Here is a 25,984-nt window from a genome sequence, read left to right on the forward strand (position 1 = left end):
TACCCATGAACAAACAAGCAAAACTCAACTGATGCAACCTAACACATTTATCAGCTAAAAATACAATACATAAAAAAAGAGACAAAATTTTTAAAATTTGTTATATTACTACATAATAATTTATAGTACTTATCCAAATAAGCAGCTTCCTTGAATAAGACTGACACACTTTATCAGTGAATTCCTGTTAAAAGGTTTCTCACAGTACTTATAAACTTACATTTATTAACAGGGAAACTTTATTAAAAGGGTAAAATTGTATGTATTCATGGGTCTAGAGCAGGGGTCGGCAACCTTTTGAGTCGGAAGAGCCAAAACTGACAATTTACAAAATTTCAAAGTTTTTAAAGAGCCACAAAAAATTTTCTTGCCAACAGTAAATAGTACTTGCATAAATAAAGTTGCGCAGTAATATTGCGTTGATCGCATTTTTACCAAAACACACAATGACTTAATATTACGTCGGCAGCCTTCAAAGTGTTAAAAATATAATACTTATTATTTTACCTAGCTTTACTTCGGTTTTATTATTATTATTATTATTATTATTATATATGTACATACATAGCTCTGAGAAGATAATTCGCTTCTAACTCTTCTACTTGAAACAACAAACTACCGTATTTACTTGTGTATAGCGCGCCCTCGTGTATAACGCGCACCACGATTTTTGCAACAAATTCTAAAGAAAAATTTTTTTTTTTTCCCATAAATAAATTTTACTAACATTTTGTGGTACCTGTTAGGTAATTACCTATGAAACAAATGATTTAAATTGATGTGTGGTGATGCGTCAGGAAAATACGTAAACTCTGCTGTGTAGACGGAAGATAATGAAGCCCTGTATCGTCACAACTGCAACGGGGGAGTGCGGGAGGGAGGCAGGCAGGAACGTGAGGCGAAGGACTAGATGACTCACCGGTAGCAGCTGCGACAAGGAAGCAGTAGGGGGAGGGGGAATGGAGACAACATTCTCTCTCTCTCTCTCTTTTATTTTACTAGCTGCGCTGGCTTCCTGTAGAGGGGGAGGTATAAAAATAAACAAGAGACCTGCGAGCTTGCGCGCGCACGTGTGTGTGTGTGTGTGCTGTTAGCGTGTGTGCGAGACCAGGTTGTGTGCGTGCGTGCGTGCGTGTGTGTGAAAGAAAGGCCTTGTTGCTTGTGCGTATGTGTGGGGGGCTGGCCAGAAACGTCACCCGTCACCCGGCAGTTAACGACTTCCACTCCTCCTCCCCGCCGGCCCCCTCATTTTTTTTCCCGTGTATAGAGCGCATCCTTATTTTTTTTCTTTACTTGAGGGGAAAAAAGGGCGCGCTATACACGAGTATATACGGTATACGTCAGAGCCAAAGCACTGGTGAAGACGCCAAACTGTCTTGCGTCGAAACGAATTAAATCCTACATAGAAACATCCGATGACGGCGTCATTCGAGAGTTTCCGACGGACCACAGAACAAGGAGGGAGATATAGAAGTGCGATTGATATGTTGGAAACTGAAACCATGTTTGCGCGTCAAGTGGCGCTATCTGTTGGGTGGGCCCGTAAGTACTAGTAAAACGAAAACCTCGGGCGAATGGATAGCTTTAAATTGATAATTTAACTGCTTGATATATTGTTTAGTAAAATATAACAAGCGTGGAAAAAAAACCAGGCTTACTACTGGTTTGTAATAAAAAAATATTTTATGTATAAATGACCTGGTGATGCAGTATTTCTGGTATGGAACTAAAGACAGGGTGGCCACTCTATTATTAAAACCAAATTCCAGACTTTTTCCAGATTTTTCCAGGTTTTCTTAAGATTTTCCAGGTTTAAAAAAATTGACATATATGTGGCAAAAAAATATATTTTGAAATAGTTTTTCAATTGTTTTGATTAATGTTGTTTACCGACATCAAGGACACTATAACAATAATCACTTTAAGAATTTATTAAAACCAAGAATACTCACCAATCAGTGAACAAATTACAAAAACATTTTGAAGTATTTTGAAGTGTTCTTGATATAAAGTGTTATTTTATTTAAATAAAAATCGCTGATACAAAAATTCTCACTTTTCCACACACATGAACCATTTAAAGTTTTTTTATTTCTTCATCAATGAGGGCTGCCTCTTTTAAGGCATCATTCATTATTTTCGCCTTTTTTGCCTCCAGTTCCCTTAGATTTTTTTGAGCTTCTCTTTTCTTGTCCCTTTCACTTTTTTCAGCCTCTACCTTCTTTCTTTTACTCTCCAGATGCTCCTTATAACGCGCACAAGAATTCCTTGCATAGTGGATAAGCGATTTAGTAATTTGCACATGTTGCACACCCTTAGAATTCATGACAGCATCATACACAATTCTTTGTGCAATAAGACTATCCTCAGTTTGATTTTCAACCAGACAATCCGAATTTACGGAAAAACCACGTTCCAAAGCAGCATTTCCATGGGAAAGAATAAGCAAATGCTTGATAAATAGTAGTAAACTTGGAAATGATTTGCCAGATTCCACCATAACCTGCACGTAGAACAAATCTAGACGCTGATTCTGGCGATGATAAGACTTCATGGCTTCTCCCACGGAAGCTATCTGGATAAATTCTTGGTATTCTTGCAGAATCTTGTCAGCGGTGGACCCCGGGATCTGTTGCTTTTCAACTAGAAGTTCCAAGCATGCTTTAATTCTTTTCTCAGCAAGGTTTGGTTTACTACGTATCAACTCAGGGTTGATACAGGAGATTTGTCTAGTAAGACTATATGCAAGTGGAGAACGCTGCAGAACCTTTTGAAGGAAGCCAACATAAAATGATCTACAGTCATTTTTAAATTGTAGCACAACCTTCTCAGCAAGCTGACCTCGTACCTTCTTCAGAGCATCTGTAGCTGCAAAACCAATGTCCACCTGATTTGCCAGCAGAAGGTTTTCATTTTTCGACAAGTCAATGTTTGTAATTGATTGAGCACTTTCGATAACCTCTTTTCTAACAACTCTCTTAAGCACAGTGGTTGTGAGTGCCTGAAGTTCTTGATGCAAGAATGGTGCCATTGGGTCATCACTCTGAAATTCTCGTAGAAAGGGTTCTACAAGTGATGCTCCAGCAGTGAAAAAGGCCAGTTTGGCACCCATCATCTCATCCTTTACAGCACTACAAATAATCTTGAAATTTTGGGATTCTTTAAGAGCAGGAAAACTTCGTTTGAAGTGTGAATCTTTAGGTTTCACTTTGTCCTTTATTTGCTTTTCGATGGCTTCAACATAAGTCTTCATATGTGGCAGTAGTTCATAAGCTCTTTCAGCAACTTTCTTATTTTCCACCCATCTCACACAGCAAAATTTAAGGGGGAATACAGTGCAACCTGTGCAAGATGAGAAATCTGCTCTCCGCAGAGGAACATCCTTGAAGTGATAATAAAGCGCTCTTAAGAACCCGACTACACACCATCCTGTCACTTTTATTCCTTCTTTAAACCCACCATGTACAACATGAAGCCCACAGCTGCCAATGTTGATTAGGTCAAAACCTTCACGACCTATTTCTTCACGCAATTCAGTAACTAGATCCTTAGATAGCTTCCAGTTCACAGAGGGCCCATCCATGGACACTTGAATAATTTTTCTCAAATTTTCATGTCCTAAAACATTCTTGAGTCCCTTCAATAGATCTTGGGCTCGAGTAGAGCTTAGGAAAACTGACGTGAAATACCTAGACTGCACCATGTTGAGTTCTTCATCCCAGAAGCGGACATGTATATCCATTTGTTCACGCTGAACAACCTTGTTTAGGCTTTCATCAAAACCAATAACAATTTCAGATGATTTTTTTACCAGCTCCTTCAATTCTTTTTCAAAATATGGAGCTATGCCATGGTTAATTAGATAACCAATCTTCGAACGCTGCAACTCCATTTTTTGAGTGACCGCACAGTCAGGAAACATGAGTTTCATGACTGATACACTTTCAGCTGCTTTACGAAGTGATGTGTGACCAACAATAGTGTGAAGAGCCCACAAAATTTCCGCCCTCGTAATATGTTCCCCCAAAAGGAACCTTTGAAGAACATTTCGATTTGGAGTCTCGCTGGTATCGATAGTTGATACCAAGTTATCTACAGATGACTTCTGATCAGGATCGACATGATTCGCTTGTTCATGTCGTGCAGCAATACCTGAAACAATGGAACATGCACACTGTTGTCTGCTCCCTACCTTGGGGAAGGAATAAAATCAATAAATATGCAATAAATGTCTGCGCATAAACTTATTTTACAGTATCGCATACTAGAGTTTAATCCCACCTCGTCTACTCTATTTTGCGATACCAGTCTTCTATTTTGCTAATTATTCTCCTCTGTGTTACTTTTACGCAGTTTGTAGCTTTGTACAAACTGTTATATTTCACGATTCCAACAAGTTGCCACGTTCACAAAAATATTTTCCTTAAAAAAACTGTATCGGAAAATAGAGTATAACCCATCCGCTCAACTCTATTTTCTGATACAACTTTTTCTGTATCAAAGAAAATGTAGCAATAGACGTGGTTTCGAGAAATATAACGTGCAAACTTAGTCTAAAAACATTCAAACTGCATATAAGACACACATAGAACGAGAATAATTAGCAAACAAATACTGGTATAGCAGGTACTATCCGACACCGTTTTAATTTTTACGAGCAAAAATATACCTTCAATGTCCTTACACTAAAACATACGGCACTTACATGGCTGACCTAATCGCAAATGTTCTAGAATGCCACAGCATAACAATTATCTGATAATTATTTTTCATTTTATTTTTTATTGGTATTATGTATTATTTATAAGCATTATTTTTATGCAGCTGACTTAACCCAACCAACCTATCACTTTGTTTTCCATACCTTCTAGAACACGATACAAAATACTTTCGTATATTAAAATAACGTTTTTACATTTAGCTAATTTTTTTTATGTAGCTGACCTAACCTAACCAACCTTTCACTTCTTTTTCAGTACCATTCAGAAAATGATACAAAATACTTTCGGGTAATCAAACAACTATTTTTTCCGTAGCAAATTTTTAATTTAATTTTTCTTTGTGTAGCTGACCTAATCTAACCAACCTTTCACTTTCTTTTCAACATCTGAAAAATGTCTTCGGGTGATGCATTTTACATTTAAATATATTTCCTACTTACCTAACCTTGCATAGTCATATTGTCTTTCCCTACAATGTGCCCCGGCTGTTATTCAGCTACCAAACATTTGCCGGCATTTCTATGTTACACTGTTGCCACACCTTTGCTTATTTTTTTTTTCAAAATCAATTATCGCATGTGGCTACCAACACTGCCGCATTTTTATTTACTTTCATACCTACCTTCATCGAATGTGTCATGATAGTTCCCCTACTTCCGGAATCGAATTTTAGAGTTGACCCTATTCTGCTCGCAACCATTTATTCATTATTAAATTATTCATTTTTGATTGGGGGACATGATTTGACTCGCGATATACTCGATTCCGCGATCAATCGGGGCGCGATGTGCCGGGCGTTTACTGTACAACGTGAAACTATAGGCTGTATTTCAAATAAATTGTAAGCAAATGCACACACTCGGCACTCTCATTAAATCTATAGAGTTCAATAGACTCTTCAAGCATTTATTTAACACAAAACAAAAATATTAATAAAACACTAGTAACTGTAACTTACCTTTGCTGCAAGACGGAACAGCTTCATGGTGTTGACCAGGATGAGTGGAAAAAAATGCAGTAACGTACATATTTCTATCTTGGCATGACTTCGCATTTTGGTGAAATTTCGATTTGGCGTGGCTTAAAAAGGCACCTCTGCCCATAGTATCTAACTTAAAACTTTTCGCACAGATCTTGCACTTTGCGCTACCTTTGTCTTTAGGGTCCTCGGTGGCCCACGGAAACTCCACCTCATAGCGACAGGAATATCTCGTTGACATGATCCTAACCTCCCTCCTGCATTCACTGCTACAAGATACTCATGCTTCCAAAAACTACAAACAAAAAATTATTCACGTTCGTGTTCCGCTAAACAATCGACGCACCATCGCCATCTTCTAAACCCTCCTCATACCTCACAAACGAAAAAACTGCGCAATACGCCAATAAGAATATAAGAACGCATATAATTTTGTCATTGGTTCCTACGACCGATCATTGCAACCAACTGCTGAATTCAAACTCATGTACTACCATTGTATTACCCACGCATTCGTGGAGCGTATTACTGTTAGAAACGATGTTTATGGTGGTAGACCTGGGTAAAGTATTTTTTTTTTTTCGTTAGTCATTTAGAACAAGTACAGGTACGAAAACACGAACGTCTTCAAATACGTAAAATGAATGTTTTGACTTCCCGTTAAGTCGTAAAACACATAGATATAGTAAATAAACAGCTGAAAAATTAATTAAATTCGAAACTAAAGCCGACGCAGTTTCTTGCAAGTCAGACGCTGCGTGTAAAAGCGGGGCACACAAACGAACTTTTCCCTAATGACTAGTAAAATTCAAGATTATTTCCAGATTTTTCCCGGGTCCTTTCCAATTCCAGACTTTTTCCAGGTTTCCCGGTTTTTCCCGGGTCGGTGGCCACCCTGTAAAGAGCCGCAGCTTCACATCCAAAGAGCCGCATGTGGCTCGCGAGCCGCAGGTTGCCGACCCCTGGTCTAGAGCTAAATTTTTTGAACTTGCTAAACGCAATATTTTCTTAAAAGGGTTTGACTAATTATAGTTAGATGATAACCAAAGATATTCTTTGATTATAATAAGTCTCTCACCAAACTTTTCAAAACAGTACTTGTAGCCATGTTTTTAAATTTCTAATAAATGGTGGCCAATCTATTAGCAAAACCAAATTCCAGGTTCTTACAGAATATTTCAAGATTTTCTAAGAAACTTTATAAAATGTTACTACATTAATAAAAATATATGTAACTTAGTTAACAATGTTCGTTGCATTACAGCTGAAACCAAATTAACCATTTAATATTAAATACCAATAATTTAATATTATGTTAAATAGAAAGTATTCCTGTATGACAATACAGTAGAACCCTGTTATAATGTTTTTCAAGGGAGCACAAGAAAAAAACATTATAAGCAGGAAAACGTTATAAGCAGGAAATCTCAATATTTAGTTCTTATCAATGTTCAAGCTTTGTACCAATGGACTCACATACTATGTAAACAACTTTAATGTTAAAACCAAAGATAGTATACTTAATACATGAATTTTCTGAAACAAGCCAACAATTTTTCAACTCGTCTTGTTCCCTGGTTAAATTTTGATTGTCTTTAAAGATACACTGCCACATTTTTTTGTAAAATTGTATTACGATTCATGATGACAACATTAAGAGTGAGAATGTCTACTCCTTCGCCACCTGAAAATGTTTAATTTTGGGATTCCTACATATGAATGAAAAAAAAAAAAAAATTGTAAGCAATAGAAAACACTTTTAGTTATGCCCTCGCTCAATGGTTGGCAACTTAAATATCGTAGGACTATGTACGTGCATCTGAATACCCACTGGAATGGCAAGGAAGAGAAGAGTTGACTAAGGGTGCCAACTGACACGTACCTAACTATGAACATTGTGTACCTTCAGTATATTGCATAAAATTGTATTTTAACAAACGTTATGTATCGTATGGCAGTGATTGTAAACATAAACATACATAAAGGAAACTTTTTATCGTAAGTGTTGGAATAATTTGGTTTTAAAACATTTTTTCCCCATTTACTGAATGTTAGAAAGCAAACATTATAAGCAGGAAATTACACTATTAATGAACGTTATATGCAGGAAATAAATACATTGTCCTTATGGGGGAAATATTGGGACTTTAAAAATATGACATTATAAGCAGGAAAACATTATATGCAGGAACATTATAACAGGGTTCTACTGTATTATTTCTATGATAAAAGTATATGTCCATAACATAATTTAGCAGCTCTTATTGTTTGAATAAAGTATGAATAAGGTTGTCATTTATCCTGGGGCACCAAAAGGAAATTGAAAATAGTAATTCAAAAACAAAGAAAAGATGAACACTCTTATTGTACTAGCTTGAAACTTTTACATATTTTTTAAGTATTACTGAGCTAACCAAACACCACGGAATAGGTCAATCGCTGCTGGCTTCCAGATCCTGATGGCAAAGACACATTCACATCTTCCAGTTGAACGTTATCAACACTCATTTAAATATTACTGCTTACAATTCTAATTAGTTTTAATAGCCTACAGCTATAACATGCTTTGTTTATATTGTTTAACTTTAACATGTGCAATGGCAGTAAATCATAACTTTCCAGTAGACAAACATCAGTATGAGCAAACTAATACATGTTGAAGCATACAGAGTCAGATAAACCATACTCTATTTATGGAATACATGTTTTGAAAGTTTTTATATCCCAAGACATTGGTGACACTGAATGAATAAGTTTGCTTTTACATTTTCTGTAGGGTAGACGTTACGCTTGTATAACAGATTGCAAAGTAAAATAAACATAATAATAATAATAAATAAAAGCTAAACAGAAGTTTTCAAATGTTGGTTCTGGTTCGAGTAATTTAAAGGAACCAAAAAATTGGGGAACCGCACTGGCCTACTAGCAGACACAATTTTGCTTACGAACGTTCGATTTTACAAACTTAATAACATGGTACTTTAAACCTAACCCACTTATTCGGTTCAGTTTGGTTTGGAAATTTCAAAATTCGCCCAGCCCTAGGAATTTTTTTATTTATGGTTAAACTACAAATTTTGTATCAAGCGTAATACGAGAAAAAACCATCATGAATGTTAGCAAAATGGCCATTGACTGCAGTTGTTTTGTTTACTGCAGGGAAGCGAAAACATTATCTGCCACAAAAACCAAAAACATCGCTGTTTTACAAAGATAAATAATACATTACGAAATTGCTGAAGAAGCATACACAATTAATTCTCACCTTTAAATAAAATTTAAGTATGTATTGCATCACACCATCACTAAAACAAATCTTTTATTTCCTTCCAGTCATGTATGAGATTTTCTGCAACAATGTACTTTTCTTCCCGTAGCACAATTACCCATTTCTTCAGCTTCTTTTAATAGTTTTAATTTTATCAGTAACCATTGATGATTGCAACCTATTTCTCACTGATACACTCTCACAAGCAAACATGCAACTTGTAAGTCCCCTGAGAAGTTCTATTAGCAGGTTTCCCAAACATAGAACTTTTGATGGAATGTGTGCCATGCAGCATTGCCATGTTTTTAATAAGCAGTGCACCATGATTTTTCAGCATATGTTTTATGAAAAAAAAAAAAAAGCAGTTGTGGTTTAGTCTGGTAAATACTAGGCCTAAGTCAGCTACAAATAAATAAATGAATGAAAAATTGTTAAAATATTAAAATTAGAAATAAAATGTGAATCTTGTTTTAAAATGCTGTATTCCCAAATTAGTGATAAACATCATTTAAAGCCTGAATTGAGTACACACACACCAACTGGGTTTATATTAGCACAAAGTTTTTGTGAGCAGGGCATCAAAAACGTTCTCACCATTTACAGCAGTGGTTGCGGTCGATGTTTTCTGAGGGCTAGACGGCAAGCCCAGGGCCTCTCTCGTCATGGCCGACAGACCTTTCACCTGCGGGGAAAAAACTCAAGAAATTAAAAGTAATGCATGGTGGTTTGAGTGGTTAGAATACTCGCCTTCCACCAAGGAAGTGTTGCAAACTTCCAGGCACACCCATCGGTAATTACATTTATGCATGCAATTCAACATGGTTAAATTAACGCTATGGCCAAATACTAGGCTCTACAAAATAATTAACACCAGTTCTATACAGTAACGATATAATTCATCCACCAAATACCTACGTAATTTTTAAATTACAAAAGTTGTAAACCTCTTAATAATTAAAAATTAAAATCAGTTTCACGATTCATTATAAGATACACGAGCAATATCAATCGCAAGAAACACTGATTTTGAGACATAATAAATAAATAAATAAATAAATACGCAAAACACAGTAGTTTCGTAACTGGACATCTAAATCAGTAACAATTAACAAAAACATCTCACAGTTAGCAGTACTGCCAAGGCTATCCAGGGTTCGATATCCGGTGGGTTCGAACCCAGATTTTTTTGCATGTGGGGATTGTGAAGGATGTTGCAGTGGCCTGAAGGTTTTCTTAGGGTACTCCAGCTTCCCCCAACAAATTCATTCCCTGTCGCTGCTCCATACCCAACGCATTCTCCAGGCTGGCCGGAATGACTGTCTGTTCCTTGAGTAAGGCAGCTGGCTCCTATGAGTGTCAGCCCCATTCCACCCATGTTGACCCTGCTTCAGGCGGGTAACTACATGTCGATTTTCATTTAACGTTAGCTTTGTGCACCGCACAAATTTAGACTTTCTTAAATTCAAACATTGAAGGCAAAATTTTTTTCTTTGAGATATACATAATTTAGGATCAAAATTGTCTGATATAAATCCAACCAAAGTGGCAACAAAAAGTAAAAAAAAATGGTTTCATACCTGTTTCTGGGCATTAAAGCAGTATATTTTCTTACATGAAAATAAATACTAACAAACATTTAATCTTTCTTAATCCTTCAAAAATAGCATTTATCAGAGTTTCAATTAAAGATTTCAAAACTATCAACAAAGTTTACATTAATATTCCTAATAGCAAAAACCTACCTACAGTAATAATCAAAACTTTTGTAACGGTTTTAGCAAATAATTAGTTTTCTTTCTCACACAGATAATTCCTTATAATTATTTCCAGGAGTACATTTCATTTGTGAATTATTTAAACAATCCAACGAACGCTCAAAACTGACTGTTTCAACGTTGGACAAACACAGTTGAAACAATATGGTATCTCTCAGTTCCTTTCATATATTGATGGTACTGTTTTTTGCAGTTGAAATGTTACGATTTCTGGCCATTTTTACGTTAAAGGCCAATTCCATAATAAACTAAGCACACAAACGAAACATATTGTGTTATAAAGTAATGTACGTTTCAATTGTACACTATAAAAAAAATTACAATTGAATTGAAATAAATATATAAATGGGTGCCAAAAATGTTGAAACTAGAAAATTAGAACGTATTTTCGCCATCAGGAATTTGAAGCCAGCAACGAATGGCCTGCCTATTCCAAAGTTTGAGGCTAACTTAAAAATACTTTTATAATTAAGTTTTAAGTTATGCTAAAGAATGTATGCCTCTTTTCTGTATTTTTGAATTGTTTTTAATAAACAAATAATGACCCAGTGGAGGGAAAAAAAAAAAAAAAAGGTAAATAAATTGAGCAAGCTTCGCCTCCCCCCTTTTGAACAGGACATTCCAGACAACTACCATACCTCACGTCACATTTGCTACCTAGGTTCACCAGTGCACAGCATTAAAAAATGGTACAAGTAACTCAATCTGTAGGCACAGCGAGTATTTTTTCCCACTAAATTGTGAAATGTGTTCAAAAATTGTATAAATGACACAGGTTGTAGACCCCAGAAGCAGTTTTTTCAACTAAGCTCTTTTCTAGTTTCTAGACAAACAGATAATTCCTGAAGGCTTCAAAAAAAATTCCCGAGTTTTCCACTGATTTTTAGCACCAAAATAATTCACAGCTAATTCAAGGTTTCCTAATTTTACCCGGTCTGGTGGCCATCCTGAATTATTTATCACCATCCAAGGGTAGTATCTTAAGATTTTTAAAATATTTCACAAAAACTGTATTTCATATAAAAATTTACAACTTAAGAAGTTATTTTTTCTGACCCTTCAGAGTTTTCCTCACATTTCTTGGTTCTCCTTTGACAATTCTGTAATCCCTGACTTTTGAATGTTTCCCCGACCGCCTGGACCCTGGCGCCCTCACCTGGAAGAACTTGGCCGCTTGCAGCAAGGCCCCGAGGTTGTCCTCCGTGACGCTCGTCTCGCCGCAGTACATGAACTCTATCAAGGACTTGAGCACCGAGAACTGCATGTCCTTCAGCACGATGAGCGGGTGCAGACCCAGCTGCCGCTGAAGGATCGTCTGCACACAGAGCGTTACCATCACCAAACAACGGCTTACACCACTGTCATTCCGTTCTCTGAACAGTTCTCGCAACGGGGAAAACCGATTTAACAATTTTATGGACATAGGCCACTGCTGGTTTTCACTGTATGCCATACAGAAACTATAAAAAAAAAGTGTGTTTCAGTTTCCAAATTGACTGATACATACCGGACATTAATACATATGTTCTTTGAACGATTTATGCAATGGGAAAAATTAATTTCAAATTTTAATGGACATTAGCCACTGCTGGTTTTCAATGCATGTCATGGAGAAACCATGAAATACAGTGAAAACCAAAAATGGTACATAAAAATTATTTAAATCACAACTTTCATTGCTTTGTTAATTAAGGGGGAGACATAAGAACAAAATGACGCATTCTTGGTTACAACAGTTCCTAGAACATCAACAATATTCTATTGTTTGATTTTCGATATTTGGTATCATTAAAGCCTAGTATAATGAAAAGTCACTGGCTACTACAAGTGAAAGTCGTGGGTCTTCAGAGTTGAATTCATTTTCAGAATGACTATACCTGGAATAATGTCAATGTCATGGTCTTTGAAAATCTTTTGAAAATCTCTTTGAAAATCTTTTCTCTATTAAAGGCAAATTTTCAATACAAGATTGTAAAAAAATTTCTAACTAACTAACTGTTGAAACCAGTATGATAACTTTTGGTTTCTGTTTTTTCTTTATCCATGGAAGACAATAAAAAATCCTCAATAAAATTTTTTATTTAATTGATACAAAATAAAATTTTCAAACTTCTGTATCTAGTTTTCCATTGACTTATTAAACTATACACAAATATTATACACTTAAATGTTTTATTTTGACAAATATATTAAGTTGGATAAACTTCAGATATTCAAATTTTTGCCAAGATGTTTCAAGAACAGAATCCATATGCTTGATTAAAAAAAAATTATTTAACTTTGCTACGCACTAATTTTTAATGAACAAATATAAAGTTTAACAAGCTAAAGAAATGTTGCCACAGTGTAGTGAAAAAAATTGGCACTCAATGGTTATATACTTCAAGAAAAGAAATTAACATATATGTACTAAAACTCTGTTAATAAGTTTTTCAAGGCTTAAGATAATTGTCTTATTAACCAGGGATAGTATTAAAACTTTTAAAATCCCTTATGTTAATAGGGAAAGTGAAAAATCACCTAGCAGAAAATACTACCCAAAAGAAACTTCTTTAGCTAAAAGAGTGAGTTCTCACTGTAAATACCTATGCTTTCTCTCCTACAATTACAGAATTTCACAAGCTCTTAGAACTAACGTCATTACAGAAGCGATAACTGACTGAATAAGGACCTAATGTCTCGTAGATTTTGGGGTCGTTATAGACAATGACGGGTGACGAGATGTGAATGGATGAATAGTGATGGGTAGTAGAATAGGCGAGTTAACAAGAGTAGTCCCCGAGACAACCTGATGGTCCACTGCAGTGTCTGAACCAAAGATGGATCTGGTTAGAGGGGGTGCAGGATGGGCAGAGAATTTGTTTTTGCAAAAAGTATGAAATATAACGCAAATAAAAAAAATTAATTATACACAACATCAACCAAGTGACGAACAGGTACTATACAATAAACATGTCCTAATTACCTAATTTTATATGTATATATTCTTATCATAACTTTTTTTTATTGAACCTTGAATATGTATAGGATTTACATAATACAACAGTAAAAGTAAGTTTAGAAGCTGTAATTTGGCAATTTTTTTCAACTAAAAAATACAACTAAAAGTGTGTGTTTTTTTTTTTTAATATTTTGTGTGGCCACAGAACCTTGAACACTATTATTTCTTGAAATAAAGTACGTTAAATTAAACATACAGGGTGTCTACCAGATCTAGTAAATGAAATTCCCTGATTTTTCCAGGTTTTCCAGGTCTAAAACTGAATTTTTCCAGGTTTTCTTTAACACAATTACGACATTCCACGAAACTGAAAAAAACTGCATAACAATACATTTATGGGTTTCAAAGTATATCAACTTACTTAAATTAGTAAAAATATTACCTTATTCTAGACGTGGCCAAAGTGACTCAATTGATGGCAAATAAAACATGCTGCTACAAATATTTCACACACTTACTTTTGCAAAAAAAAACATTAGTAAAAGGAAGCTCCCATCAATTTCGCAGTGACTCAACTTTTCAACAATTCCAGCTCTGATGCCAAAGAGTGGAAGAATGTAAATTTTACTTCTAGAAGATTATCTTCAAGAGCACTTTCCACTACCTACATTGAAAGACAGATGAAATAGAAACTTCACTAACAAATTTCTTTAGGTGGGGTAACATTTTCATGGCACGCTCAGCAACTGCAGTATTTTCTAACCATCTGATTGCACAAAATTTCTTGGGAAAAAGCTCTGATCTAGTTAATCTAATGTAATCTGCCCTCCTTGCAGGTACATGCTTAAACAAAAAGTAACTGTGCCTCAAAAAACTAACGTCCCATTGTGTAGCAGAAATTCCAGTTTTGAAAGCACCATGGACCTTATGAAGCCCACAGCTACCAATTTCTAGCAATGATGGCAAATCTTCACCAAAAGTGTCTGTGATATGTATTTTCAAAGCTAACAAAAATGCCCAGTTTACGTTGGGGGAATCCATAATTAAATAAATTTAAATGCACCTGTCGGTGTAATCCGAACGCAGGAAGCACATGCTGCAGCACGTACGTCAGCAGGATAACAGACCAGCTTGAACCAGTTTGTATCACGTGATTTAACACCACTTCCGAATCCGATGGTAAATAAAAGAAAATGGACGTGGGAACTGTTCGTTATTTGCCATTCAAAAATAAAAATGGGAGGGGATACACTTGATGCTACATCAATACAAGCTGATCAATAAACAAAAAAGTATTGCCAACTACAACCTACCAAACAAAAATTCCCTGATTTTTTAAAAAATTCCCTGATTTTTCCCTGATTACAATATTCCCTGATTTTTCCAGGTTTTCCAGGGTCAGTAGACACCCTGAACATAATTATTTACCAGTCCAACCAAACAATGCTATGCAACCAATACTGCCAATTTGTAAATTAAAGTGATAAAACTTTGAAACAATACAGTAATTATTGTGACCAGGTAAATAAAGTCAATATTTTATAATGTTTCAATCATTAAATCAATACACAGTTGATATATTGATGGGTTTATTTGCAAATAAAATTAAACACAGACTGGTTTTTAAGACATTTAAAGACAATGATAGAATTAAAAATCATGAATCCAGTTGGCAACTAACATTCTGTCTATTTTCTAGTGTATTCCAGATTTTGAAGGACCCCTTTCAAATTCTTTTGAGTCTGTCTGATTTTTCCTGTCTGCAGGAAACCTGAACTTTTAAATTCCCTGCGGTTTCCTGACATTGAAAACAACTTTTCAATCCAGGTTTTCCAGGCATAAATCCCCCCCCCCCCCCCCAATTCCTGGCATTTTCGAAGGCATTTAAAAACACCTTTCCAATTTTACCCGTGGTTTTTCCAAGGAACTGAATAAAACCTTTCCAATTTCCTGATTTTCGAAGCATAGAAAACACATTTTTCAATTCACCGTGTTCACCAGGCATTGAAACTAATTTTTTAACTGCCCAGGTTTTTCAGGGCATTAAGAACACGTTTAAAATTCCCTTTTTGTTCTCCAGGCATTAAGAAAACATTTTTGATTCCCTGTTTCATATAAACACTGGAATCTTAATGCCTTGAAAACACAGGAAATGTGTTTTAATGCTTCTAAAACATAGGAAATTAGAAGCATTAAAACACATTTTTTATTTCACAGTGTTCACCAGGCATTGAAGCTAATTTTTTAACTGCCCAGGTTTTTCAGGGCACTAAGAACACGTTTAATATTCCCTTTTGTTTTCCAGGCATTAGAAAACATTTTCGATTCCCTGTTTCATATAAACACTGGAATTTTAATGCCTTTAAAACACATATTTTTTCATTTCCTGTGTGTTTCAAGGCATCAAAAAAAAACACATTTTTGATCTCCCTGAAGACACCGTGTTGAATTCGCCGGGATGTGCCCAGTGGCGACGCACCTCAAAGTAGGGGCTGCAGGCGGCCAGCACGGCGCGGTGCACGCGCAATGTGTGCGTGTTGCACATGAGCGTGACGTCGACCAGGGTCTGGTGCTCCAGCAGCTGTCCCAGGCGCGTGGCCAGGTGCGAAGGGTGCTCCTCCCACTGTACCATGAACCGCGTCCCGCCCATCTCCCCGCCTGCGGGCCATGGTAAATCCCCTCATACACCCATCACCCATACACATTCAGCAGCGTTAAACAAATGCCATTTAGTTTACAACCAGGCACAAGACCATGCAAAATGATTAACACCACTTATATACAATAACGAGATAGTCTATTCACCAAGTAATTTGAAAATTACAATTTTACAAAGTCGGTTTACGGACAATAGTTTAACGTGAAGTCATAACAAAACATTGATGAAATGATTGCATACTTTTATGAATAAAATTGAATTATTTTTATTGAATTATCACTATTTTATATGGATACAAAGAAGGAGTGAAATGAAATCTACAATTTAATTGATAAATTTACTTTTAATTGCACTCATTAATTCAAATATGTTTAATACTTTAAAGAACAGATTATTTTAACTGTAACTTTTATACATGTTTGCTATTTAACTTCTTCCAATCTGTGTTATTCTGTTAAGGATAGGACGGTGATAGGAAAAGTAGGAAACGAATGGGAGTGTTTCAAGTTTAATGTGCCTCGAAAAAGTCAAATCGATGGTTGTTCCAATCGAGTGGAAGAGAGATAGATGCGGTGCAAGCGTACAATGAGTGTAACAGGACAAAGTGTAACGGGACAATGCCATCCTTTTTTGTGCGTTGTCACGTCAAAAGCTAAATAAGTTTCGAGATTCTTATTTATTGTAAGTACTTTACAAAGTATAAACCTGATTATTTAAAAGATATACATAAGCACTATTTTTTGTACGGCACACTGATTTTTAGACGTCTTTTAGCTGCTCTGTTTTTATAACTGGACTTCTACATCAGTAATACGTGCAACACCTTTACCACTAATGAGAAGGTCTCAGGAAGATAGGTCCATGGATGCTTTTCCCTTGAATTTTTTAATAAACCAGTCAAATGTTCTATTTGTGCAACAAAAAACTATTTTGACATCTTAAGGTTCTGCCCCTCACACTTTGTTGGTGAGTTAACTTTGTTTTACATTATAATATTTTTCCTGCATATTATGTTTCATCTTAAATTTTCTGAACACACAGCTAGGAAATGTTATTTCATGTTGATAAAAGTCATGCAAGTGTTTATAATAATTATTATCACTTAGCTGATCTCTTTTTTAGCTCAAAATAAAGTTAAGTAAATATATGTTGAGAAAATTTGTAACTCAACCCAATTTCAGAAATCTATCATAATAAATTCACAAGAACTTCCTTCAAATAAGTAATGACAAGAAAATGAAATAACCAACTCAATATATGAGATATGAACCCTAATTTTTATATTACAACATTATTGTGTATTAATATTTCTTAATGGAAAATAAAATAAAAACAATTAAGGGGGAAAAAATGGGCCCAAAGCACAAAAAAGCCTTCTTTCACAGAACTCAATTTTTATCAAATGTATTAATATTTAATATTAGGGTTGGCCTCAATGACAGGTATTAGGCTGGGCCATATTGGATTTTCCAAAATTCTGTAAAAGATAGCAACAAAGCTTTCATGCTAGCTCGACAAGGGATAGGAACTAGCTTAGGGCACTTGCGGAGGTCAATATTTGTGGACTGGCGGAATTACAACAGCATTATGACAGCCGTAGTTGCCCGCATGAAATAATTATTTCCTTCGCGTGGTCACAGAATGAAACCTGTTAGTAATTATTCCAGATTGTAGGTAACTAAGTATTTAAGATAGGAAAGATATGATTTATGCCTCATCACTACAAAAAACTGATGAATTACAGAAAATTTAAAATTGAAAAATATAAGATGGCAAAGCTTTTCTTCTCTAGAACACTCAAATCAAAAAAGATAAAAGAAAAAGATAAAAAAAAGCAATGTAAATTTAACAATAATAAGAGAAAGAGCTAACATGTAAAAATAAAAATTTCAGAACATAATGTAATTAACCACACCGTGTGGCGAGATAAGTCAACAGAAAATGTTAATCTGGCATTATAATTAATTTTCTTTTTTATAAATTCAGTCACTTCCTATAAACTCCCAAATAACTGCACCATTTATAACTATCAATTCCACTCAACAGGGGTCTACTGCACTTTATGTTAAATATGTTTTTTTTTGAAATGCTTCAAAATATAAATTGTAGGCTTAGTCATACACAAAGTTGGTTATTTCATTTTCTTGTCATTACTAATAAGATTTTCCTGTAAATTTATCACAGTAGTGTCTTGCATTTTATTTCTCACAAGACATTAATGTTATTTTCAAGCTGTAAAAGGTCAAGCAAGTGATACCAATTATGAACATTACTGCTATTATATTTTATTTTTAATACCTAAATAAAACACCTAAAAAATTAAATGTTGAGAAAATTTTAGGCAAGACAAGACAAAAAACCAACTATGTGAAACCATACATTAAAATAGAGGAATACTCAAAAGTGAGGTCCTTTGTAATTAGATTTCATTGTAATTACACCTTTGAATGGACTGCAGCCAAACGTGGCGATATGGGAACAAGTGTTGCTAATGAAAGCTAAAGCAGTGGGAGCAGTATGCAGTCAGGGGTGTATGTGTGTTAGTGAGGCAGGATAAGCGTGACGCTCGTTGGTGCTTCTAGAGCAGTATCGCCTCTAAGCACAATGCTGTGAACTGTTTTCTTGTTGTGCACAGAGCAACTATGAGACCTGAATGGTAACTATAACATCATATAGCGGAGAAATGAAAATGAAGTTGTAATTGTTAAGTCCACCGAGTGCATCAAGAATCTGTATTGGATGTTTTATGCCTAAAATTATTCTGAAAACACACGTTTTAGCCATTTTCACTTATATAAAAATACAGTTCAAAAAATGAAATCTGTAAAAAAATAATTTGCTCATCTGCCCTCAGCGTATATTCTTAAATGCTTTTCGTAAACAGACACCACTCCAATATCTTGAGCAGTTTTCAAATTGGGTGGTTTTATTCTGAAGTTCTACACACCGTATTTGTGCCCAGATAGGCGGAGTCCCTAAAGGCCCCCTTACACAGGCTAGTCTGGCTTTGGCGAACTTGGTTCGCGATCCTGACTCAAGATAATTTTGACCACACCCCATACGAACATACGTTACTCATTAACTATAACAACTGAAATTAGTTTTTCAAAGTAAGTTTTGGCTTCAAAATAATTCTAGAAACCTACAAGGCAACGTAGAAGTCTCTCAAAGAAAAATATTTTAACGCCAAAAATTTTTTTGGATTCGAACTAGCTCAAGTATTAATTCAACTTATAATTTAAGTTTGTTGTTGGTATTTGTTGATTTGTGTGAACTGAAATTTTGATTGCAGATTTTTCCTTTCCTTGTTAAACCCTTCATAGAGCACTAAACAAACTAATGAGGAGAACAGAATGAAGATATGCACAGGAACTACTGTCGGTTATTGTGTTTTGTCATTTGTTTTTACTACCAAAGAAAATGTCACTTAACAATGATCCAAGTCACCAAAAAAAAAAAAAAATAAAAAAAAAAAGATCAGACGCAAAGGCCAATTTTCTGAGCAACAATATCAGTCACTGGTTTGTGAAGTAAACTTATCCTTGGACTCATTTTATGGTTTCTTTACCAAGAACTGCGATAAGTGAGGAGATGAGACTGTTGACTGAAGTGCCTGGTCCCTCCCCGCCCCCAATCCTCCAATACACACGAGTCAAGCCTTGCAGACACCCTGACAAACCCAGCCTGTCAACTCACACCCTAAACACAGACATAGCCGACTCATGAGCCGGACTTACGGTGTGTGGGCTGCTAAAGGCCCCGCCACTGTCAAATTTCCACTTCCAACACGTGTCAAATAAAGTTGGAGGGTTATGACGTCACCGATAATGTCACTAGCGCAGCCATGCTTGTTTGACAAGTTGGATGACTTGAGTTTGCATCCGATATTTTACATATAGGCAGGGCCGGAGTGTCCATATAGGCGAACTAGGCAACTGCCTAGGGCGCCAAGTAGCTGGGGGCGGCGCAGCACGACACGTAACAGCTGATATAATATGTTTAACAATTATTGAAACTAGATGAAAATGGATTTTTGTAACAGTTTGGAATGTTTATAGTGATATAAATAATTATTTAAAGTCCACGGTGACCTGTTTATGATTTGTAATAAGTAAAAAGGTAAAAAAAAAAAAACAAGCCTGCTTACATATGATTGTTGACAAAATCAAATTCTTAGGCTTACGTGATGTATTTTGAGGCAAGGAAAATTTTTTTTGGGGTTTTTCACCTAGGGCGCCAATTTACCTTGCACCGGCCCTGCATATAGGGTAGGTTCTAAAATATGTTGGATGCAATCAGCCAATCAAAATCGTGCCTTACGAAAACCGAAATGTATTCAGTTTCAGTCACAACGGTTCTTGGCAAAGAGCACATGGGTGATTAAAGAGGTTATAAAAGTTAATTAATTTAAATAATGTTTATATGGATATTGTAAGCCAAAACATTTTGTGCGTGAAAATTAAATTATGTTTCTTTTACTTAAATCAACGGGAGACAAATATTTGACAGTGTGACAGGGCCTTTAGCACTTTCCTGCTCAATATCATATTTTTAAGACTAGGTCTCACATGCAGCAGAGGTTGATATTTAATTCACTTGTACTTAATTACTATTAAATAAGGGATCTTCCTGTAGATTGATGACAATAGCTATCTTGCATTTGTTGTTAGGTTACAAGTTTTCTCACCAGATATTTACTACAATTTATTTTCATGCTATAAAAGGTCAGTTAAGTGATCATAGTTATGAACACTTAAGCAACTTTTTACAGATAAAAATTAAATATTTGTTGAGAAAATTTGAGATGAAATACAAGATGCAAGAGATTTATAATGATACATTTACAGGAAAATTCCTTTAATAATAAATTCACAGGAAAAGTTCTTCACTATAGCAATGACAAGAAAATGACAAACATCATGCCATGTGAGACTGACCTTAAATAGTCTATTGAAAAGTGTAAGTATGATCGTGAGTAGCTTCTGGTATTATTGAATCCTTTAGATCGAAGTTATGGATAATTTTCAGGAATGAAACAAAAACTATCAAATTTTGCAAGTGAAGGAAAAAAAAATGTTAATATACAATAAAGAGAATAGGACTACTGTAGTTATATACAGACCAAACTAATTTAAACCACCATAGCTGATTAAGAATTTCTGTCTGCAAGTTGTCTGATGAATTCTTGTTATCCTCTTCTATGTTGCCAGCTTGGAAAAAAGTTTAATTAAATCTTAATTTAATTTTGTTAAGTTTTTCTTTGCAGTATTTCTTATTTGATTTACATTTTAACAACAGGCAATTCTCCTATTGACACCAATAAGGCATTTAAAAAATCTATACCTGATTCTATATCCTTATACTCAGGATCATCTTTGCTGCAGCCTGGTTTTGTATTTACATTTTTCAGCCAATGGTGCATGATGAATATTTGTATCACTTTCAAAACTTAAGTTTGATTGTTTCTTACTTAACTCTAAGCGGCAAGAAGTACAAATTTTCATTCCATCTTCAATAATATTATTCAGCTTTGTCATCCATGGTGTGACATTCCTTAGGTTTTTAGTTAGGTACCCAATGCCTGTCTTAATTTAAAGGATTGCAACAATATTTACCCCACGGTTTATCTATTTGTATCTCATGAATTTGTACAGCAGAGCACTTGTTCACTCAAGAGACAACTCACAACACAATGATTGAAGAGCCCTAATAGGAGGAAGATGACTAAAGCATGAAACCCACTGAATCGGATCGGCCCGGCTCGGCATGGCGCGGCACCGACCGGAACAGAAAAATAAGTATGCATGCATTTGTATGCGAGGTAACCCACAGCATTGTCCCGGCTCGGCACCATCTAGAATCGTCGGCAAAGAATAATTTCCGTTCCGCCGGCCGGCCCGACTGGTAAAAGTAGTGCTTAGAAATGGTAATGGAAATGAACGTGGAACTATTAATTGAAGCAGTGAGGGAGTACCGTATGCTATACGATACGTCACATGTGTATTTTCATGATGCGTCTAGGCGAGAGAATGCGTGGAAAGAAATAAGCGAAAAATTTGAGAGGTGTACAATTAAGTAGCTACTTCTTTTGGTTATGTTATTATTATTATTACTACTACTACTATAATCATTAAATGTAGTAGTAGTAATATTATAATTGTTAGAGCATCCAATGTAGCTTAGATTTGTACAATGCCAAGTTAGTTCGTGTTATTGTACCGTGACAATACGTTACATTATTATTGCAGAAACATGTTTACTGCATTGTTGTACTGAAATATTATGTCTTAGACTGTCGATAGTGCTCGCGAAAGAATTTTTGATATTTTGTTATTTTTATTCATAGAAAAACAATTTTATCTGTTTTCTCAAAACTATATTGTTGCACATGCTACACACAACTTAAAAATTGTTTGCCATGTATTTTCCAAAAAAATACTTCAGGCTAACATCAGAAAAAAGAAAAGGATTAAAAGTTATTAAACAATGCAATGCTGTCCATAGTTACTGACGGTTGGTCCGGTCCGACTGTGTCGCTCCCGTGGGTTTCGAGAAGGTGGGGCCGATCCGATTCAGTGGGTTACGTGCTTAAGGGTTGCAAGTTTAGACAGGAAAGAAACATGTCACTAAAGACAAAAGAATTTCAACGTTATCACTTCTATGATGTTCTTGGATGGGTAACTATAGTAAAGCATGCCTGTTGGGTCCAGTTGTTATATGTACAGAAGAAACTATTATCACCCTATTTAGACAAGTTTAAATAAAAAGTTACATTTTTTTAATGATATAACAAGTCATGAACTACCAGAATTTTAACATGCATATACTTTCATAAAAAAAAACATTTTAATGTGATACCATTGGAATACCATCATTAAACTTTGTACACAACTTGTTTTCCATCAAAATTAAAAATTACAATTTTTGTTATTTATAAAAAAACCTTTTTATGGGTTCTTTGGAAAAAATATAAAGTTAGGTGATACACCTAAGTTATATAAAAAATTAAAGCCCTTATCAGTCTAAAGAGAATGGTAGAAATGTGAGCTTTTTAGAACAAATGGTTTTAGAATTGTATGCTTTTAAATATATCAAAATGTTACTAAAAACTATCATCATTTAATTCTTCAAAAATTTATAGATCAAAAACGAAAGGCCAAAAAAAAAATTTAAACTTTGTATTTTTGATCATAATGATGAGTAGAAAACAATCACTAAATATGGTGCATTTTGAAAACCTCAAAGGTTTAAAATAATTACTTTATTGGTTGATTTGATATGGAATGCCTCAAGGATAAAAATGGGAGAATGATTACTAATGTAATCATTCCACACAGTTAAATACAATATAACCAGCTAACAAGGGTAGGGTACAGCAGACAGTTTGACAGATAGGATAGATATATACATAGACCTTTTACTGACAAAAAAACCATAACTTAATAAAATGGTACCTACACCATTAAATCATCTAAAAGTAGCTTTATGACCAAGCAGGTTTCTGCAGTTCAAAAACAACTTTGTATTTGTGTATGTTGTTTCTATTTCAGGGGCATTATATATTATACCCTAGGTTTCTCCATGATAATTACCTATTTGCTATCAAGTATTAAGTGGTCCATACATGTACAGTTGGTCCAGGATTAAAACCTGAGCCCTCAACATTTTTAGCTCAAGATTTTACCATTTCGTGACCTAACTCAATTACAAGGTTTCAAATAAGACTATTTTAACACATTAAAAATTATCTAATGAGTAAAATTATGATGCATAAAAAACAGTAGTCTACCCGCATACATCTTCCAAAAGTGTGGCACCTTAGTATCAAATCAACATTTTTAATGATTTTTCACATCCCTTCAATTTGACATTTTTGTAGACAATTGAAGAAAAAGCATTCAATAAATTATCTTTCAAATTCCAATGCAAGTTTAAACATTATCTAAACTTTACATATAGTGAGACAATGCCAAAAATGTGCTGAAGAATACACATGAAAACCATTAGACCTACATCGGTGTTTCTTTACTTAAGATGTTATGACTATATTCCTGTTGGGCCTACATTTATTGTTACAGTGAACTATAAAATGAAAAATGCAACCATCCCTATATCAATATCATATTAGATGGTGTACTAATCGTTGTATAGGCTACTGGTTGCTATCATACTAAACAACTATTCACACAAGTTAAAGTGTAGGCCTATATAAGAATGTACAAGGGTTAAAGAATAGAACCTATTTTGACTGTTTTCGCATAACAGATATACAATACACCACAATGGGGCATTTTGTTCTCAATGTTAGCTGTAGGGATCTGCAGAGAAATCTAAAAAAAAGGGGGGGGGGGGGGGGGAGGAAGTGAGTAAAAATGTTGGATTGCATTCTTGCCACAGGGTGAAAGCCAATTGTGAATGAACAGCTAATCTATTACAAGCATCCCAAGATTTTCTCATTGGGCAGAATTAGAATACCTAAAAAATATTTGACTGACCACCTTTACCTCAAATAACAATGCATTGCATCTTAATGCGTGGCAGACTTCCAAAACGATTTATAATTTTAAAAATACGTCTATACGCCTATTTGCAAACCTTGCGACCATAAAATAAGTCTACCCTACCGGAACTGAGAAGTATTCCTAATTAACTTTTAACTCAGATTCCGCTTATATAACTTTTGAAAAGAAACACTTTTGGATAAAATGGCCATGTAGGCCTATCGTACATGTTTAGGTCTCACGCCATTTGCAATAACATGTAACAACCACGTACCACACACCTTACTATCACAATTTAAAAAACCCACTATGCTTATATTATTGTAAATAACAACTAAAATTTGGTTAAATCAGTTTATATAACAAACTGAATGCTTCTTTCATTACTTTCCTGTTACCCTAAACTATTGTAGAATACTAAACAAACGTTTGCTTTGCATAAAAACAACAGCAGCTGTAGTAGTTTTGGAGAAGTTACAACAAAATAAAATCTTAGTTTTACGAAACAACCATTCTGTTTTACCTTATAATAATAACCTAAATTATTATTATTATATTTCAGTGCAATAATAAACACCAACAATCGCAACACACATGACCGCCATTTGCAAGCTCAGCATAAAACAAGACTACACGAACGCCCTCTTTTAAAACACACAAAAAAATTTGTGCCTTTAATAAATCTGTATGTAGCCAGTATTTCCAATAAAGATGTAACATAAAAATAAAATACTTCAAACACAACAAAATCAATTTTTACTTTAAAAAGTTAAAAAATACAATAATATAATGGTAGAATGAATGAAAAGGAAATTTATTGTGTAAAAAATTAATTCCTAAAACGAATTACTGCCTTTTGTACTTATAAAAATACTGTAAATTGATGGGTTATTGCAAATATATTTGTAACTTTAATTTTAAAAAATAATTTATTTATTTTAATTGGTAGCAAATTTACTTATTAGAATGACAGTTCCTATAAGTAGGAATTATTGTAAAAAAATAACTGTAATAGTAAAGACTGAAATATTTATTTATTTATTTATTTATTTATAGTTACGTTCCGTCGACCATGAATGAGCGATTGCTCAATGGTGTAGAACATGTCAGTATATACAATACAAAATAAAAAATAAATCC

The 25,984-nt window shown here is 34.7% G+C and overlaps 1 protein-coding gene across 1 annotated transcript in view; it reads right to left on the bottom strand.

The window, feature by feature from the left end:
* Positions 1 to 25,489, bottom strand: part of LOC134528332 (uncharacterized) — a 38,460-nt gene extending 12,971 nt beyond the window's left edge. The window contains exons 1-4 of the mRNA XM_063361868.1: positions 25,368 to 25,489; positions 16,164 to 16,342; positions 11,900 to 12,058; positions 9,563 to 9,650 (exon numbers count right to left, since the gene is read on the bottom strand). Of these exons, the coding sequence (XP_063217938.1) occupies positions 9,563 to 9,650; positions 11,900 to 12,058; positions 16,164 to 16,334 (418 nt within the window). The 5' untranslated portion in view covers positions 16,335 to 16,342; positions 25,368 to 25,489. The remainder of the gene's footprint in view (positions 1 to 9,562; positions 9,651 to 11,899; positions 12,059 to 16,163; positions 16,343 to 25,367) is intronic.
* Between the last annotated feature and the right edge of the window lie 495 nt (positions 25,490 to 25,984).

This window comes from Bacillus rossius, chromosome 1 (assembly GCF_032445375.1).
Source record: "Bacillus rossius redtenbacheri isolate Brsri chromosome 1, Brsri_v3, whole genome shotgun sequence".
Taxonomy (NCBI): domain Eukaryota; kingdom Metazoa; phylum Arthropoda; class Insecta; order Phasmatodea; family Bacillidae; genus Bacillus; species Bacillus rossius.